Source organism: Ixodes scapularis, unplaced genomic scaffold, assembly GCF_016920785.2.
Source record: "Ixodes scapularis isolate PalLabHiFi unplaced genomic scaffold, ASM1692078v2 PGA_scaffold1__304_contigs__length_218370807, whole genome shotgun sequence".
Classification (NCBI taxonomy): domain Eukaryota; kingdom Metazoa; phylum Arthropoda; class Arachnida; order Ixodida; family Ixodidae; genus Ixodes; species Ixodes scapularis.
The window spans coordinates 208,029,146-208,048,844 of record NW_024609846.1 but is presented as its reverse complement, the minus strand read 5'-3'; the positions used below and the strand labels follow the sequence as shown (position 1 = coordinate 208,048,844).

The 19,699-nt window shown below is 46.8% G+C and overlaps 2 protein-coding genes across 3 annotated transcripts in view; both read right to left on the bottom strand.

Annotated features, from left to right (window-relative positions):
- Window positions 1–4,552: 4,552 nt before the first annotated feature.
- LOC115327786 (putative nuclease HARBI1) lies at window positions 4,553–8,650 on the bottom strand (the record flags this gene model as incomplete). Its single annotated transcript, XM_040206267.3, has 3 exons — window positions 4,553–4,829; window positions 5,570–5,784; window positions 8,438–8,650. Coding segments are annotated over 3 exons (522 nt in total), but the record flags the coding sequence as incomplete, so codon positions are not given.
- Window positions 8,651–14,575: 5,925 nt separating this feature from the next.
- Window positions 14,576–19,699, bottom strand: part of LOC8051558 (tRNA (uracil-5-)-methyltransferase homolog A) — a 53,117-nt gene continuing 47,993 nt past the window's right edge. For both annotated transcript variants that reach the window (XM_040500317.2, XM_040208569.3), the window contains exon 13: window positions 14,576–14,857. In XM_040500317.2, coding sequence (XP_040356251.1) covers window positions 14,728–14,857 — 130 coding nt within the window. In that variant the 3' untranslated portion in view covers window positions 14,576–14,727. The remainder of the gene's footprint in view (window positions 14,858–19,699) is intronic.

The following is a 19,699-nucleotide window of genomic DNA, read 5'->3' as shown; positions in this document are numbered from 1 at the left end:
AGGGCGTTCTGGGGTGCTCGGCCTGTCGGTCGGTAAAGGAGTAAATCGGTCTTTTCCGCCGACAAAGTGAGGCCCAATTTAGCTATCATTAATGCCGTGGCGTCTAGGGCCACTTGGAGCCGATTGCGAATTCGGATTGCGTTCTTTGAGGGTCCGATACACCAGATGGCAACATCATCTGCGTATATCGCCGTTTTGATTCGGAGTGCGGAGTGGTCAGCCGGGAGGCAATCGGGGAGAGCAGCCATCGCAATGTTAAAAAGTACCGGACTTAACACGCTGCTTTGTGGAACCCCTCGGTTCACTAGGCGAGGTGTGCTGACAGCACCAGGCACTTTGACATGGATTGATCTTCCAACAAGGAATGCCCGAATGAAAGAAAGAATCCTTCCACATATCCCGAGTTGTAGCCGCTGAATGATAATCAGGTCAGGTAGGCTGTCGAAAGCTCGACTGATGTCTAGAAAGACACAGTCTACAATTTTTTTTTTTTTTTGTAGCTTTGGCCTCCTCGAGGGTTGAGGCGAGGTCTCCGATCACGTCTGCGGTGCACCTTTTTGCTCTAAAACCGGCCATTTCAGAAGGAAATGCATTTGTTTGATTTAACAGCCATGTAAGGCGTCCAAGAACCATTCTTTCGAGGACTTTACCCATACAGCTTGTTAATGAAACAGGTCTGTAAGACGAAGGCTGTGCAACCGGCTTTCCTTGTTTAAGTATTGGAATTATAGTGGCTTCCTTCCACACATTCGGAAAGATGCCGGTTCTCCAGATGATGTCAAACTTTTCAAGAATGTCTGCGTGGTAGACAGGGTCCACATTTCTGAATGCTTGGTAGGTTATACCATCTGGTCCCGGAGCACTTTTTTTTTTCTTTTTTTTTTTTACATCGGCCCACCGTTTCCGTGAGCTCTGTCAGGGTGAAATCGGAATAGTTCGCCAGCATCACCTCTCTGTCTGGAGAAGGGTTGACTGGTGTATCTGTAATTTCTCTGAGTTGTTCGGGGAGTGGTAGTGGGGCTGCTTGTTGTCAAGAAAATTCATCTGCTAAGACCTCTGCTATCTCTTTAAGGGGTCTACCGGTATCAATTGCAAGACTGACAATGGGATGCCGTGGGACCTTAGCCCCGGCGAGAGCTCGGGCAAGTCTCCAAAGCGCGCTTGCAACCACCTGGGCTGCCAAGGGATGTACAATCTTGTCTCCACTGCCATCGCTGCAATTGCCCCTTTTTTTGTTCGGCGGCGAAGATATTTTGCGGGTGGGTGTGAGCCATTAAGCGCCGTTCACACTCTTGCGACCGAGTAAGACCGAGAAAGACCAGACCGGTTTTTAAGCCTTTTGCGACTTCTTAGGACCGGGGTGCTATGTTGCGCTTTTTGGACTCCCAGGAGACTAGGGAGAAGGAAGTGACGTCAACAACGCAGCAAATGCAGATTGGATGTTGATTTCGTTTTCTTCTGTCAAAATCCAATCTGCGTTTGCTCTAGTCGTTGACGTCACTTCCCTCTTCCAAGTCTCCTAGAAGTGCAAAAAGCGCAACATAGCACCCCTGGGGGGCTACGTTGCGCTTTTTGCACTCCCAGGAGACTAGGGAGAAGGAAGTGACGTCAACAACGCAGCAAATGCAGATTGGATGTTGACTTTGTTTTCTTCTGTCAAAATCCAATCTGCGTTTGCTCTAGTCGTTGACGTCACTTCCCTCTTCCAAGTCTCCTAGAAGTGCAAAAAGCGCAACATAGCACCCCTGGGGGGCTACGTTGCGCTTTTTGCACTCCCAGGAGACTAGGGAGAAGGAAGTGACGTCAACAACGCAGCAAATGCAGATTGGATGTTGACTTTGTTTTCTTCTGTCAAAATCCAATCTGCGTTTGCTCTAGTCGTTGACGTCACTTCCCTCTTCCAAGTCTCCTGTGAGTGCAAAAAGCGCAACATAGCACCCCTGGTCCTAAGAGATCGCAAGAGTCTTAAAAACCGGTCTGGTCTCTCTCGGTCGTATTCGGTTGCAAGAGTGCGAACGGGCCTTTAGTTTTCACTCGCCAGAGCGCGTCATTGGAAGGATGTTCCGTTCTTTGTTGGCGTTTTGGGTCACGAAATAGGGGATGAAAGATTTCACGCCTCAAGCGGTCCTTGCGTGAGTCCTGAAGTTGCCAAATGCAGGCAGACAAAAGCTACCGAAAGCAGCAAAGGGTCGATCGATACTGTCTTACCACTTCTTTCTGTTCGAAGTAGGAGAGGTGATTTGATTTGGCGATTTTAAATATTCTGCAGAGATGCATTTAAAACGTTTACATATTTTAAATGCGGAAGAAACATACGTGAGTTCGTCGATTTTTTTTTTTTTTTAATTTCGACATTCGCTTTGCATATCAACTTGTGGAGGCTGATTTCTACCGTAATAAAACAAACATTGCGAAGATTTCTTCAGTGGAACTAAAAACAGAATAAGCTTTTTTGGTAGTAGCACGTCACACGTTTCTATTTGGAAGTTGTGAAAGTCTCGCGCTGAAGATTCTTCGTTTGACCCGAACCAAAACATTCTTGATTCAGTATTTTATGAAATAGAGGCGAATGTATTAGACAAGAACCTGCACACCTTTTATTATGGTGTTCGTCGATTTCGCGTCTTGGCTGCGATGAGCCCTTGGTCGGCTGTCACTATTTGGCGGCCAAGAAAATCTCACTGGAGAAAAGGCGGCGTTGAAAAGCTCACCGGAGCGAAGCTCGCCGGTTAAATGTTCACCACAAAAACCGACAAATGCGGAGCAAAGCTCATTTACGAAATAATTTATTCAACATTTAAAATTTAATTTAATATTCTCAGCATTATTCGCACCGCGGTGTTTATATTTAAAACTCACGTCCACACTTTGCTCACCGCTCATTCTGCGCTTTTTGCGTGTTTGTATAGTTGTAAAACCAGGGGTTCTTGTTCAGTCTCAGAAAAATAGCTTACTTTCTATGAAAAATGGGGAAGAGGCAGACGAATCCACAGTTTTGCAGAATTCGAACAATTAAAGAAATGGGGAAAAAATTTTTTTGGGGCTATTATTTACATGGTGACAGGACATAGCCTTAAAGTTGAGTACTGCGAACAGCAACAATTGTGGACCTCCGTCTCGGCACCCGACGGCCCCTGACCTCCCAAAAAGTATCAAGTCCGTCTTAGGCCACATCACCGAAAGAGGTCATTGTTTATTACGAAGCAAAAGAAAAAAAAAAAACAAAAAAACAACCACATCTTTACGTGGTGAATGATGTTGATTGGGGTGAAGCTAGGGTGGTGCTTGTCTGCGTAGACGCTGAGCCGCAGCATGCCGAGCCTTTCGTTCGTTTTCATCCATGTTACGCTGCGGTCAAATGTTCAAATGCGTATATAACCACGTTCCATACCACAGATTCTCTTTCTGACTCGGATGAAAACGAACGAAAGGCTCGGCATGTTGCGGCTCACCGTCTACGCAGACAAGTACCACCAGAGCTTCGCCCCAATCAAAATAATTCACCACGTAAAGATGCGTTTCTTTTTTTTTTTTTTTTGCCCTACACGAGCACGGGTGCACGGGCTCACGTGCTCGTGAGCAGACGGCGGACGGACATACGGACATGGCTAGCCCTAAGGAGCTTCGCCCCTAAAACGGAACATAATATTGCCGCGTGCGCAGCTGGCCAGGTAGGCAGCGTGCCCGTGGCCTAACGGTTACCGTGCTTATCTTCGACGCAAATGGCCGCTAACGGATACACTTTTTTATTGTTTATGTAATGTCGCGTTCTGGTAAGTTCTAAAACCCTGTTGCTTATTCGAGGTTAGCTGAGGCTACCGCCGAACCTTCTACTGCGGCTCCGCGTGACTGCGGCTCCGCGTGGCGAGCCGCAGTCAGTCTCGATCCTGCTGTTTCACCGACATCGACGCCTGCGACGCTGACCTTCCATTTTGTTCACCCGATTAAACGTTTTGTTTTTAAAGTTATTCACCGCCCCATCAGTTGTCATTCGTGACAATGTATTAATCCTTTGGATGCAAAGAAAAAACACTATTTACAAAAACGAGAAATGATCTGGCCAGAAACCATGATGTTCCATAAAACGGCGTTCTACTAAACGGTTTCGGCGTTCTACTAAACGGTGCGAAACGGCGCCGTGTTGTCTGCGGACCGGTGGCTTCGCTGCGTTTCCATAGGAGCTAAGCCTTTTTCTTTCTTTACTTTTTCCTCAGGTAAATTCGCCTTTGCAAATTTTACAAAAAAAAAAAAAAAGCACCATCTGTGGGCAACTCTGCACAAAGTCGTAGCGCGATAGGTTAGAAACCGAACTTTCCGGTCGATTTAAAGAGCCTGGCGTCTCCTTGTATCACCCTGTAGTTCCCAGAGTGCAACACGTGCCGTATTGCATGCAGGGCTTTATGGAAATAGTCTATTGATTTTCTGGCATTTTGACAGTACAACATATATATAGTTCTGCTTCCCATATATTTAGAAATCAGGGTGACCGTACTGAAATAAAACAAAATCCGGTGCTCTGGAAAAAAAAAAAAAAAAAAAGAAACGGGGACTCTAATGGCTGTTGACTGCATCGCGAAATGGTTAATTTCGTATATTTTTCTCACAAGGAGATCAGACACTTTTTAGGCAGTGGGGGCAGGGGCACGGCTGGCGGACAAGGGTCCAACAGTTGCCGTCCCAGGTTGTGGAGAGCCGCGCAGGCCGTGATGATGCCTGCAGATCGCTCGGGCTTGTGCTAAAGCCTCATGTCGAGGCATGGAAAGCGCCGCTTCCAAACCCCGAATGCCCTCTCGATGCTGTTTCGAGTTTTGATATGGGCCTTGTTGTACCTGCATAGGAAATTTCGTTTTGTGTATAGGCAAGTTCCCCAACTTGGTGAAAAGAGTCTTGTATTCTCAGGTTCCTTTTGTGTTGTGATAAAACAGACGAAACTTGGCCATACATAAAAGTGCAAATGCCAAATTGAGCTTAAAGATGCAATGTTTATGACGCGTGTAGCATGTGTTCCCTTTTTGTCCCGTTATGCCTTCCTCGCCTTATTACTCTTGCTTGTCAGTGCATAGTCGCAGATTTTAACTTCTGGAATGCTGCTTATGGTTCATCACTTGGGTTAGCTCGTCGAAATAAAAGTTCAGATTGTGTATAAGAATTACCATGTAAGAATTTACCACGATAGGAATTAACATCTTGAAAAACGAAGACAACGGAAGGAACACACACACACAACAGGACAAGTGCTGTACTGGCAACTCATGTGTTCCTTCCAGTTGTCTTCCTTTCCTGTGCGGTTAATTCCCATCACATTCTATTTTTAGAAGCTTGCAGAAGCTTTTAGCTGGAGTCGAGAGTGGAATGAAGCAAAGTATAGCCTGCTTATGCATGATTGAGGAGAGCATGTAGGAATCACGACATTGGACTCCCGATCTACATACTCACAAGCGCATCGTCACCTCCGTCATCAGCTTTGTGTGACAATGCCAGCTTATAAGCACTAAAACTGTATACGCATAAATAAGCTGTGCAATCCTGACACCTATTTTACTGCTGGGGTATAGCGCGAACAGCTTACCTGTCATGAGGGCTGCCTGCCTTGCCTGGATCTGCAAAGGGGCTCATCAAATACGGCGTGCAGGCATAGCCCATGTCCCTAAGGAGCACCCCGGTCATCACTGCTTCCTCGTAGAGGACCTTGGCTCGAGAGTTGTCGAAAATCCTACTGTCATGGACGGAGCCAGGCCAGCTTGCGACGACGTCGAAGAACTGGAGCTCGGGTCCTGTGATGGCCTGTAGATGCATTTACACATTGGGAATAAATGTGGAGTTCATTTTTTCCTTGAAATGAGTCACATCTTGACACCGAAGGTTGGAACTCTCTTCTTACCTAATGGCGAATTCCACTGGTCGTTTTGGAGCGCGCCGGGATCGACTTTTCTGGAGCGAGCCTATTTCACTGGACGATCGGGATTGAGACCGACATGTTTCACTGGTCGTTTTGGATTAGCTCCCGCTCCAGATCTCGATCTGGATCCGATGGCGAATTCCACTGGGTGTTTTGGAGCGCGCCGGGATCAGTTCACCAGATCCGGAATGGAGCTCACAATCCGAACGGGGTCGCACCGGCGATGGATCCCCCTTGGAACATGACCACTGCTCCGGGATCGGCATTTGCCTTCATGTCATTCAACTGCCGAGGAATCCCCTTTCCGCGGCCGCCGCGGTCGTTTCGAACACGTTTTCGCAATCACGGCGCTAACACGTGTTCGACGCACGAGGGGCAGGAATGGCTCAGGAGCTTCTAGCAAAGAGTGCCGGAATGCCCGTAGCGCGGCCCCAAAACCTTCTCTTCTCCTTCCTAAAAAACGAACCGGCTGTCGAGCCAAGGGGTAAAGACCCTGTCACACTGAGGGGACAGATGGACAACTCTATCCGGCAACACGGGGAAGTCGTGTTGCCGGCGACCCTGTCACATCGCGGCAACAACAGTCGGGCAACATATTGCTGCCGCCCGGCAACAGTGTTGCCCGATTTGTTATCCGACAACGCTGTCACACCGCACTGACGGCGAGGACAATACGGGGAACACTCCGCCATCTTGATTGTTTACCTTCGTTCGTGTGCGGCGCGGAATCGCTGGAAATGTGACTCTACAAAGTGCTAGTGCGTTCGAAGGGCCGGGAATTACCACGGTACGACATCAACCAGTGGCTGTAATTAGAAAACTTGACACGGGGAGTATTTTCCGCTCTTTATTTTACCGAGATGTTCATCATTCGTTGACAAAGCAGATAGCCCTAACCGAGGAAAGTGACATCGCTGATATATGTTCGGCATTTATGCCACCGTATGAAGTGTTTCTGTCCGGTTCTTTCATGCAATTCCTATTTCTACTGTGAAATTGCGTTAGCACCGGCAGTACCCCAAACCGTCTTTTGTAACGTGGTGTTGAGCTGAACTGACAGTGCTTCAAAACTGCGACACCGACACCATCGGCCTTTATAAGAATCGGTGGAATAAATATTTTTCAACGCTGTCTACTTGCCTACCGCCTGCTATGTGATGATTCATTGCCCCAAAACGTCCTGGGTATTTTTGAAACAAATCAGGTGTCTGGTAGCGGCTGGTTCCAAGTTCCAATTCGTTTTCGCAATCGCGCGCTACTACGTGTTCGACGCACGAGCGGCAGGAATGGCCCAGGAGCGTCTAGCAAAGATTGCCGGAATGCCCGTAGCGCGGCAAAACCCTTCTCTTCTCTTCTCCTTCCTGGAAAGCGAACCGGCTGTCGAGCCAAGGGGTAAGCAAGCGGCCATTACCATTTCTTCTGAGGCGAGATCAGGCGAGATGCCCGCGAGAAAGGAAGTCACGTGTGTGCGCCGAGGGCTGACCCTGCTGGCTTCCGGTTGAATCCGCCAAAATCGGGGGAGCGACTTTCTCGGATCCAGATCGAGATCTGGAGCGGGAGGTAATCCAAAACGACCAGTGGAACACGTTCGTCTCGATCCCGATCGCCCAGTGAAATAGGCTCGCTCCGGAAAAGTCGATCCAGGCACGCTCCAAAACGACCCGTGGAATTCGCCACGAGAAAAGTCGCTCCCACGATTTCGGCGGATTCAACCGGAAGCCAGCCGGGCCAGCCCTCGGCGCACACACGTGACTTCTTTTCTCGTGGGGCATCTCGCCTCAGAAGAAGAAGCACGTGGCGGGCTGGGCTCCTAGATTGTCTCGACATCAGAAGAATTCGTAATGGCCGCTTGCTTACCCATTGGCTCGACAGCCGGTTCGTTTTCCAGGAAGGAGAAGAGAAGGTATTTGCCGCGCTACGGGCATTCCGGCAATCTTTGCTAGAAGCGCCTGAGCCATTCCTGCCACTCGTGCGTCGAACACGTGTTAGCGCCGCGTAGCGAAAATTTCTTCGAAACGACCGCGGCGGCCGCGAAAAGGGGATTCCCGGGCAGTTGAATGACGGGAAGGCATCCGCCGATCCCGGAGCAGTGGTCATGTTCCACTGGGGATCCGTAGGCGGCGCGACCCCGTTCGGATCTTGTGCTCCAATCCGGATCTGGTCGACTGATCCCGGCGCGCTCCAAAACGCCCAGTGGAATTCGCCATAAATTATGGCTTGTTTAAAAATCTAAAATATTGATGCATTAAATAGAAATATTAAGCACTTTGCAGACATTTCCCCTTTCGATATGGATATGCAAAATAAACTACTCAGTGGAAGTTACTTAACAGAGGCCTGGGTGTGTTTCGTTCGCTAAAAAAATCGAGTGCTTCCCTGCGTCAACACTTCTTTCATAACAGCACATTTGAAAAGTACGATTAATAACGCGGGACATATATACGTTTCTTGCGAGCACAAAAAAATTCATATATATATATATATATATATATGAAGGGACGTTAGCGCACATCGCAAAACTTCTTGAGTCGCTCTTACCTGCACGTTGATGGAGAAGTACCCCTTCCGGTTACGGAATACTTCAGCGTCGTCGCCGCCGGGGCTCTTTATCCTCACGTGTGTGCAGTCAATGCAGCCGGTCACTCCCGGAAACTTTCCGATCTTGTAAAAAACGTGCGTTACGCTGCGGCGCCCGGTAGCATCGGGAAACTGAACCACTTTTGGGAAGAGTTCCCGTATGACCAGGTCGGTGATGTTGCCGACGCCGCGACACACAGTGGGCTGGGAGACGTTAATCAGATCGCCGATGACTGTCTGAAATGCACCTGCCCCATAAAAACGCAGTGCCACCAACAGCTGGAGCATAGGCGAGAGAGGCTTCCCACGACCGTCGGTGCTCGGACGAATGCACAAAAGGCACAACAGTTCTCGCACCGTCGTTTTGGAGAAGCGATAGCGTGCCGAGAGAGGACGCACGATAGGTGGGGGTAACCGGACAAAAGCTCACCCGTTTTTTCGCAAACCCGGACAAAAGCTCACCTCTTCTTTTTTTTTTTTTTGTTTGCTGCCCGGGCGAATTACGGGCTTGGATAACGTGTGGATGCGATGGAGATTGTAGCATTTTTAGGAGAACTGGAACCCCATCCCATGCAAAGGTGTCGACAGATAAGCCATGACAGGCAAAGAGGCAACGTTTCGGGACCAAAATTTAGGTCACCGAAACTGAGTGGAGCTTATAAGATCAAGCTTGCTTGGCTCAAGGTCTGCCGGATGCACCCTTGTGCATCGCCCAAATTACGTCATGAACCGAAATTGTTTAAACCCGAAAAATGACTGAAGAAGCCAAGTCACGCTTCGGTGAACTCGCTTTTTCATTGCGCTTTATGTCACGCTAAACGCGTACATAAAGATTCGGCTCAAGGTCTCTCCATTACTAATGCATGGGTTTTCTTCGGGTTCAAGGTAATATTTGAAGTGAATGGCTATGAAAATTAATTATTTCCGTCATTTTGCGTCGTAAAGGTGTTTGATTTTTTTAGTGTCGCAGGCATGCACCTAAGTTGTCCGCACTCGTCTTAAGACCAACATTAAATTTTCTCCTGGTGAGCTGTTGTCCGGGTCTGTGAAAAAATGGCTGAGCTTTTGCCCGGTGAGCTTCTGTCCGGTGAGCTTTTGTCCGGGATTCATAGGTGGGACCGGGTAGATTTCTCCGTTGCATAATTCGGCTGCCCTACACCAATAATCAACAACACTTTCGAAATCATCGTAATCATCGAGCTCCCGAAACGTCGCCATGTTGTAGAAAAGGAAAGGAAGCATCGAAGGTATAGCTACGTCGCTTCCTTCGTTCGTAAGGAAACGTCTAAGGAAACCTTTGAGTAAAGGAGCCAATCTAAGGTAAGGTTGATTCATGATTCGTAAGTGTGGCCACTTACGAAAGGAAAGGCGCTGATCTAAGGAAAGGAACCTTCCTGAATTCGGGGGTGAGTAGCTTTATTTTTCAAAGCACTGCTTCGCTGGAATGAAAAGTAGGCTTTGAGGGGCCGCAGTTAGGACGCAACGCCATTCTGACTTGTGGCAGATTATTTCGCAACATTTTAATTACATATGACACAACATGCTTTCGTACTGACGATATCAACAATAAATCGTATCGTGCGAAAAATCTCGGAACACGGAATACCCGAAGTAAAACCGGGCAGTGAAATAAGGCGTTCTGTAACCGCGTTTTTTTTTTTTTTTCCTAATTCGGTAAGAATGGGACAAAAAACCTCCTTTGCGATGAACTTGGAGGCCCACAGCCCTCACTGCTATCCTCTTTCTAAACTGCATTAAAAAAAAAAAAAAATTCTTGCAGCTTGCAGGGCGGGGTGACGGGATGGGTGGGTTAAGTGGCGGGCTTTCAGGGTCAAGCCGTCCGCTGATAACCGGAACAAAAAGTCAAGCTTTTTCTTTATTTTTGTTTGGAAATAGCACTATATCGTGTAAGCAGGTGAGTGGAGAGGCTTCCGCCCCAGTGCCATCTGGATTCCGGAAAAGTTCCAATCGGAGACGAAATTCTACTGAGATATCCTTTTAAACCCGCCGCCACCAGTCACATCGCCGCTTCTTTTCTCGGCGGCGTTCCAGGCGAGCTATCTGTTCTTTAGCAAGGGATTCAGAACCACACGACGCAGTGGAACTCGAGACGATAGCGGCTTCGCGGCGTTTGCGCTGCTGCGCACGTCGCCGCCTCCTTGCGCTCCCGCTCTTCCTCCGAACAAACGGCACGCAGCCGACCCATCGTGAGTCCCAAGGGCAACTGATAAGAGCGCTAGCGCAATCTCGACGTGAAGGGACACAGGACACACACGATTGATAGGTGAGACGATGACGTAGAGTGACGGTGAACTGGCTCGATTTCTGTGTCGACACGCCGCTTGTCCGCGGACAGAATAGTGGGAAAACTAACCCTTAACAACTTCGCTGTAAACAAAAAAAGAAAAAAAAAACGCGGTTGGGTGTAGTTACGTGATTTCCGGCAACTCCCTCCTCTAGATTTCTCCCTTCTTGGTCCACATCGTCCACACGCCAAGGCCATGAGCCTTTGTGCTTACCTTTCGGTTAGTTTTTTTTTTTCTTTATTAAAATATACTTGACACTAGCAAAATATTGATTGGGTTGTCTCTCGATTCTATTATATCGCCTGGCAAAAAAAAAAAAAAAGTGGTGGAAAGGGTGGGGGAGGGTACTGTCCCTTTACCCAGTCGACACAGTCAGGTGATCAGATGCAAGTGCTCGTCAATAACTTTGGAAACAAAAAAAAAAGAAAAAAGAAAGAAAACAATGTTGGATGATACCATGACATGCGACTCGGGTAGGCAGTTCCATTGATTAATGGTAAGAGGAAGGATTATTTTAAAATGTACGGCACAAGTATTCGCAAATCTTATTTTGATGATCTACCTGCATCATAAAAGAGCTTTAGACGGAATGCGAACCTACGGCACTTTAGCGACTTCCATCCAAGAGAGATTTTTCAGGAGACTCGACCTTAGAGTGCAATAGTAAATTCTGGTCACAAACCTTGCTGCCCTGTTTTCAACTCTTTAGAGGTCATCACAAAGATATTGTTTAGGGATCCCACAGTATACACAAGCATATTCAAGAATGGGCCTTATATTTGTCATATACAGGGTGTTTTTTTAAGCTTTACAGATTTGTTTAAAAAAATCTTTCAGCCTTTCTACTCTGGTGAAGAGGAAGACCAGCGAAGCTGTACTATGGTGGGACGACCTCAAGGACAACTTCTTGGACGTCTAGACAACTTCTAGGACGACCTCGAGGACAACTTCTTGGACGACCTCAAAGAAGACGTCTGGACAACTTCTAGGACGACACCTAACATTGCCTCAGGGACGACTTCTAGGACGACACCTAATATTGCCTCAGGGACGACTTCTAGGGCGACCTCGAGGATGTCTAGATTGACCTCCAGGACGTCTAGGACAACCTCAAGGATGACTTTTAGGACCTCTCAGACGACCTTGAGGTCGAACTCAGGGATGCCGCCTAGGACGACCTCAGGGACGACCTTAAGGACCACTTCTAGGACGACCTTGAGAACAATGTCTAAGACGACCTCAAGGATGACGAGGATGATTTCTAGGACGACCTCAAGCTGAACCTCTTGGTCGACCTCAAGGACAACATCTAAGACAACCTCAAGGACGACTTCTAGGACGACCTCGAGGACTTATAGGATGACACCTAGAGAAATGCAGCCTTTCCACTCTGGTGAAAACCAGAGTGGAAGGGCTGGAAAGGTTGCCACCATCAATGAGTGACGGCGGCAACCAGACAGCCGGCAAGCCGGTTGTCTGGTTACCGCCATAGCTGTCCAGAGTTTTGTGTCAACATTTATTTGGTGGTGGACACGAAGCTAGGGAAACTAGGTCGTAACAGCTCTGCTGTAAAAATGCCTGTATCAAGGGGCTTTAGGCAGATATGGAGTTCCTGCATGGTTGTTTTCTGTTTCCCGTCATTCTCAGTCACGCGAAATATGCGAGAAAATATAGGCGAGGCAAAACAAGAATGTGACAATCACGCATTTTGTGTAAACATCTTCCAGCGGCGTGGAGAGATCAAATCAATGATTTACCACATACCAGATGCGCCAGATTACAGCCGCCATTACCAGTCTTCTCTTGTTTTACTGAGATACCAAGCCGCTGAAACGGGCGTTGACGAGCCTCCACAAAGGCCAATGCTGAGGACGCAATAAAATATAAAATGAAAATGACCCGGCCTGACACGGTAATGATGAAGTGAAGTAAACGAAATAAGAGGAAACAAAAACTGAAGGTCGGTTATGGCGGCACCCATGCACAGCTACTGCAAAGCGTCTTTGTGCATTCAGCCATCTTAAAATCATAAGTTACGTGGGAAAGTCACTCCTCGTGTGTGTAGGAGCCGTGCTGGCCTACTCCGTTGACTGCGGCCGGTCAGGTGACTGAATTTGGCAAATAGTGCCGCCGTGGCGGAAAACAGAAAGGGAGGAGGAGGCAAAAGCAGAACATACGCTGGGGCGCGTGCAATGTCTACTTTCCTACACGGTGCTAAATTCTTTGCTCCTCCCGTTATCGATTTCATTGGACTGCGGCACAACGGCACGTGAAAAACAGATGCGCAACTCTGGCTCCCGTAGGAAGCCTATACAAGAACTCTAGGCAGATAGCATTCATAGCGTCACCAGTGTTAACGCCTCCATGGACAACGAAGGACCATTTCAAGACAACTCCTTTTTTGCGCCGGCTTTTGCACAAACTTTATGCTTACGATAAACACCCTGATAGAACTCCTTTCTGCCGCAGCTAATCTGCATCCAACGTTCCACCGATTCCGCAGCTACTGTCCATTGGGCGGGCTGATACAGTGGTCTGATAGCATAGCGAGCGCCACCGAGCGCACGCTTCACGAAAAGGCGCCAGGCGCTCTGGAAGCTTATCAACTGGCTTTCATAGTGTAATGTCGCTCAACACGGCCCTAGGGTCCATTCAAAATCGCTCAGCTCGTTTCATTCCATCAAACTATCATTGCACTGCTAGTGTCTCGTCGCTAAAAAATAGTTTATCTTTACCATCTTTCTCTCTCTCTGTGGTGTCAAATTTCATGTTTAAGTTTGTAACACAAAATTAATTTTTCTAATCCTATCATACGCGATCAAATGATAAATCTCCTTTCACGTTTCATCCAGTGTTGATCATCAGCATAAAGTTGGAATTACAAGCTGATTAAGAACGTCATTCATCATTTCTTCCTTGCACAGCCCAAGAATGGAATCATCTCCCCGGTTTCATTGCTATCACCACCGACTCTCATTTATTCCGAAATTCTATAACTACCCATTTTTTTTCCAATGATCCATGACCTGTTTGATTAACTGTTTGTTATATTATTACAATTCTTGATTTGTTACAGTTTTACCTTCCTTTTCTTTTGTACCTGCTTTTCCCTTCATAATGGCTACAAGCCTTGAAGGTATGTCCATTAAATAAATAAATAAATAGAAAAGTTGTAGATGTGTGAAAGGGGCCGAGGCGCTGCATCTTGTGCATAATGGTGGTCAGGGTCCTGGACCCGTTGCCACTCTCGTGCTGCTGCAGCCCCTCGTTTACAGTTTACTCTGCTCAGTGTGACAGGGGAAGGGGAAACTGAACGAACGGGGAGTGCTGCCTGGGGCCGCACCTTCGTTTGTTTTTTTGTAGATGCGCCAAACCCGAAGTAGCTGCGGTGAGACAGAGGGAGAACGACAGCACATCTAGCCATTATCAAGTGGCCGTGCGAGGGCCAATGGTGAGGAGAGACCGAGAGCCGGAAAAGGGCACTAACAGCTACCGTCAAAAAAAGCTTTAGATAAGGAACTTATGCGGACGGCCGATTTTCTCCAGCGCCAAATATTTTGACGATAATAATCCCTGGAGAAGGGGGACAAAGGACAAACACAAATCTCTAAACACTGCTAGTTGACTACTGCGCAACTGAAAAAACCTGCCTTGCCTTCCACACGAAGCACATTTTTAGCACGAAATTGGAAAGTTTTTTTAGGACAATATGGGGCTGAAGTGGGAAGGCAGACACTGAACGCAAGTGTTGGCTGGATTTCTCATCAAAAGCAAGTTTGCACATGGCAATCCGATTGATAGACCGAAATACAGCTGAAAGTATTTTATTTTCGGGACCCTTTTCTGCAAGACCGCTTCCCCGGGGGCCTTTCCTAAGGCCCTCCTTTGGCACTCCCCGAAATGGACTGTTGCCAGTTTGAAGGAGCCCACGGCCTTCCTCCTTTATTAGGACTCGAGGCGCTCCAGCAGCAGCACCAACTCGCAGTGCGGGGTGTGCGGGAACATGTCGACGGGCGCCGCCTTGACCACCACGAACGGCTGCCCCCGGTAGTTGTTGGATGCGGGCCTGGCCAGGCTGCGGTCAATGGGGCACACGTGAGGGCCTGAACACACAGCCGGTGCACACTACCCTCCACCTTCTGGCCCGACCTGCCTGCCAGACGTTTCCCCGTGGAGGCCGATGAGGCACTTCTCCACTCTTTTCAACCTCCCATCCTAAATAAGTTGATGCCCTAGTCTTCGAGCAGAAAGAGCACGAAGACTCGTGCTTTTCTTTTAGTCCTTCCGATCCCTATTCCGATACCTTTAGAATTTAATTAAACTGCTGAGATATCACATGCTTTCCTCATAAAACACTACCATCTTGTGTGGGGTACCGCGACAATTTCGCATTAAAAGGAGACTCTCCTACGGTCAGAAAATTATGCCACCTATTATTGCTGGTGCAAAAAACATAGCACGAGTGACAGAAACATTAGAACATTGTTTTGCAACGTTCTGATGAATGTTGCGGAACAATCAGTTTCTATCAGGCAGGGAAAATGCTGCCCTCCAAACTATTACTGCGGTAAAATGTACGTCTCCTCTCGTGCTCCTCGCTTAATTTCAATTCTGAATGTATTTTCGTAAAAATCTGGCGCGTGAATGTTGTTTTCCAACAAGTTTTATTTCTGTTTATTTTTAGAGGTTAATTCAAAGGTATTGAGATCTCAGAAATAGAACAGAAACAACAGCTGCATATTGCCTATGTCCTATTGGAGACTCCTGAAACTTAAAAAGCAGCTGCGCCGATCAGGCAAGATGGCATACGAAAGGAGGTCCGTTTTATTGTTCAGCACGCGAAACACCTTATATCTCTTGCACTGCAGTGTAGGTCAATGTTCAATATGAAAGCAGAGTACTTTGTGGACAGTAAAAACCTTCTAGCCGGTGTGTACGAGTGACACGGTGGCAACATAAAAAATAATTACTATGAACAATGTTTTTCTTTCTTTTTTTTTTTCTTTCTTCTTTGACTCGATCAGGGCATTTGGCCAAAGCTAGGGATATTTCGAGCCCTAATGGACCTTTTCCGAGAAGCGTTCTGCGCAAGCGCGAGCGCCCGATGCCAAGCGGTGGAAGTCGGCACGAAAAATCAAGGAAATTCGGACTGAGGCTAAAGTTCGACGAGTAGAACACGTAATTGCAGCATATATATATATAATTGTGTTACACAAAAAAAGAAAATAGACGGAAAGAAAAACACGACGTTTGGGCGGACGCTACAGATTTCCCTCTTTAAAGTCGCGTTGGGCACGCGACGCAGCTCAGAGAGCGAAGCAACTGGTGGCGTAGGTCCCATTATCAATTGGTAGCGCAGGTAGGTCACTCCCTCGATTTTTAGTTCGTGCAGCCACCGCCTGGTGCAGTCGGTATTTGGAAAAGGTCCATTAGGGACCCAACGTTTTGAGTCCTACTCAACCTCCTCAGGAGTGGCTGTGCATAAAGCCATTAAGAAGCAATATTTTTGTTTCTAAAACGAAAATACTGCTCCTCCATGGTCACAATCACCCCAGAAGAAATCGAGCAGCCTCGAAACGTTGGGCTCGGTTGGATGTCCTTCATCTTCACCATCACCATCATCATCATCATAATAATAATAATAATAATAATAATAATAATAATAATAATAATAATAATAATAATCATAATAATCTTTATTTTATGTGCCCAAAAACAACCTGGAGGTCTTCACTTTGGCGCACAAGTCAATGCTAAAATCGAAAAGAAAAAAAGCAACAGAATAAAAGCAAAGCGCTGGTCAAAGGTGTGTTAGAAGGACTTCCCATTGCTTTCGGTAAACAGATATATCACTGAACATGTCAATATTTGTATCATTAAAGCGATTATATAACAATTGTATATGTGACAGGGGCAAGGATCTACACATCGTCTTGACGTAAAAAGCAGTATGGTTCTATAGTTAATCAAGAAGGGACATGAATGTTAATCCTGGATAAAAGCATATTGTTATCTATCATCCCATTTACTACCTTATGTAGAAAAATTAAGTCACGCACGGCCCTTTTTTCGGACAATGGCCTCATGAAATGCTTTTCAACAAAACCCCCAAATTTTACCCGTCCATCTGTCCGTGCATTTCCCGTTAAATTTAGCGGGGAAACTGAATTTAGCGTTTAGGTGACGGGACGTCAATTGATGTCACATGATCTACTATATACCAATTAGGTTCCAGGGGTGGTCCAGCCAGTTTTTTAATGTGTGGAGCAATCTTTGGAGCAGAAAAAAATCTCGTTATGAAGCCCCTTTGTATCTAAAAAAAAGTTGCTTTTTGGAGCATCTTTGGATGCCCATTAAAACCCAAAGTTAGCAGTTATACTGTACTTTGGGTAATATCCTGGGTCACTGCCCACCGGAATATCCTGGGTCGCTGCTGCCGGAAATTCATAAAAAAAAAAGTGGGGTGGGCCATGTCTCGGTGGGTAAGCACAAAAAATTAAGAAAAAGCTAAAAATCACCAATTTTTTTGTACTTATCGAGCGTGGCTACACAAGAGGTAGATTAAACTCAAAACTCGAACAAGTTTCGTTGTTTCACGTAAGAAATGCTCATGAAAGAACGTTTTACTCTCACAGAGTCCGTCGTTTCAATACTAGGGGCGGAACTCATGAAATGTACTTTGGAGCAGCCACGGGAGCAGCTGAAACAGCTGTTTTGGAGCAGGTTAGGAGCAGCTAAAACCACATTTTGGAGCAGGCTAGGAGTGGCTCAGAACACTTTTCATTGCACTTTAGCTTGTGTCTTAGACAAGCACGGGAGCAATTTCAATTGTGCTTAGCAGCACAGATGAACATGAGTGGTTAGGGACCTAGGTAGATGGGAGAACAGTGTAACAGATGAGAAAACTTGAAACTTTGTGAGCCTTAATGGGAACCAGAAAGCAAGTACCATATGTTTCTGAAGATAGTGTCCCTGATATTTTCTGAGTGGCTTTCAGCTGCTCAAAATGCAAACCAGCACTGCTTATCACACAACCCACACATGCTCGACATAGTAATTATATGTGCGAACCACGTGACATGTATAAGGCATTGGACGTGCAGTTGCGTGGAGGAACAGGGCAACAAATTTCGAGTTTATCCTATTGTGAAATTCAATATTGAAGCAGCAGACTACGATTAACAAAGTTATCGTATGCTAAGCGATAAGCAGGAGCAAGGATAAAGTACGCTGAGCAGATCTACCGCTTGCGTGAGAGCTGCTGGCCGGCAAGGTTTCGGATCGGACCGCGCTTCAGTTACTGTAAACAACAAAATTTTCGCAGGTACCTATTGCCTACAATTCGTGAAAAATACGTCCCGCGAACAATTCGGGCAATATGTGAACGCTACGGAAGCCACACTCGATTCGCAAAAATTAGAACCCGCGAATAATTTCAATCTTTCTGCTTTGGCCCGATTCGTGAAAATTTGAGCCTGCGAAAATTAAGTTGTTTACAGTATATCAAATCACAATTTATCTTGAGGGAATGCAGTTCCAACTGTCAACAATGAAGTACTAAAAGGAATCTTTTGCTCATTTGTTTTCAACTGGCTGACGTCGGGATCCCGGGCCGCAGAGCCTCAGGCAATCTGACGTTTAACGACTTGACCTCACCTCGGCCGACTTGCTTAACCAGTGATGGCCGAAAATTAACAATCCAGTCGCAGGTGGTTTAGCGCTTGGAATCCAATCCCCGAGTTTTTTCGCACACTACTGACTTGGGATACACAGGGAGAATAAAGAAAACAAAGGACTGCAAGGCCGACCAAGCTAAACGCGCTCATTATTGCCAATCAAGTCGATAAAAACCGACACCAAGACCAAATACTTTTTTTTTTGGCGCATGTTTTGCGATTTGGTGCATAACGGCGCGAGGTATTGGCTGTGGCGCAGTTTCCGCAACATGGTACAGGATGGCGCAGACAAATGCGTCTGGCGCAAATGGCTCAGCCGTTCCACCCCTGGAATACGCGCAATAATCTCCACTGATTGACATTCAGCGGGAACGTTTCTTCCGTGAAAGCATATCTCTAATGCAGCTAAGTTATCTTGATTAGGAAACAAAAAAAAGAGCTAACAAGAAAATAGAAAAACCAACCAGGCGCAACGAGCGAGCCAGCAGGTGAAAGAAGCGACGAAGGTGCTTTTTTCGCCCACTTGATTTTTCGGTTCAGTATCCCTTTAATATCTTTTTATTAAATGATATGGGATTGAATCAGCGCGCGATCCTGAGTGACTATACAAGTGTCGCGAGCGATTTGCAAACCCCATAATGTCATACGATCGAAATTACATTAATTTTGTTATGTGGCTGGGGTGTAACGCAAGAATTCAGTGACTGCACGCGGTAACATAGCTTACATGATTGTGAGTGACACTTGTCTAGCCATGTGTGCGTTGACTATGTCTACCTGACTTTTACTGTGATCCGTTTCGCTGTGTCCAACGTTACTAGAACACTCAGTTGGGAAACTCGCCGTCGAAACCAGGGCCGCTGGCGTCCACCGAGACCGAGCTAAATGCGACAACAGCGCCACTCTTTATCGTTTGTCTGTACTGTGGTCACCTTGAGCTTTTTGAAAGCCCGTTTTTGCGTAAAAACAAACGGAAAAGGCTCTTTTTGTATGAAATTTATTGGAGTTTAGTACAAAAAGAGGGGTGCGTTATGTTTTTAATATCTTTAGTTTGCAGGGTTTTGCGGCACAATTAATACTGTTTTTATACAACCATGCCTCAGCGGGGCTTTCAGGTAGCGCGTCCCGATCTAGGTGAATTTTAACTTCGGTAGTTCGACGCAATGCGTCCGCCGGGGAGACGGGGGTGGCGCCCCTGTAACTTCTTCCGCTGTATCTGTTCTTAAAGCCAAAATAGAAGT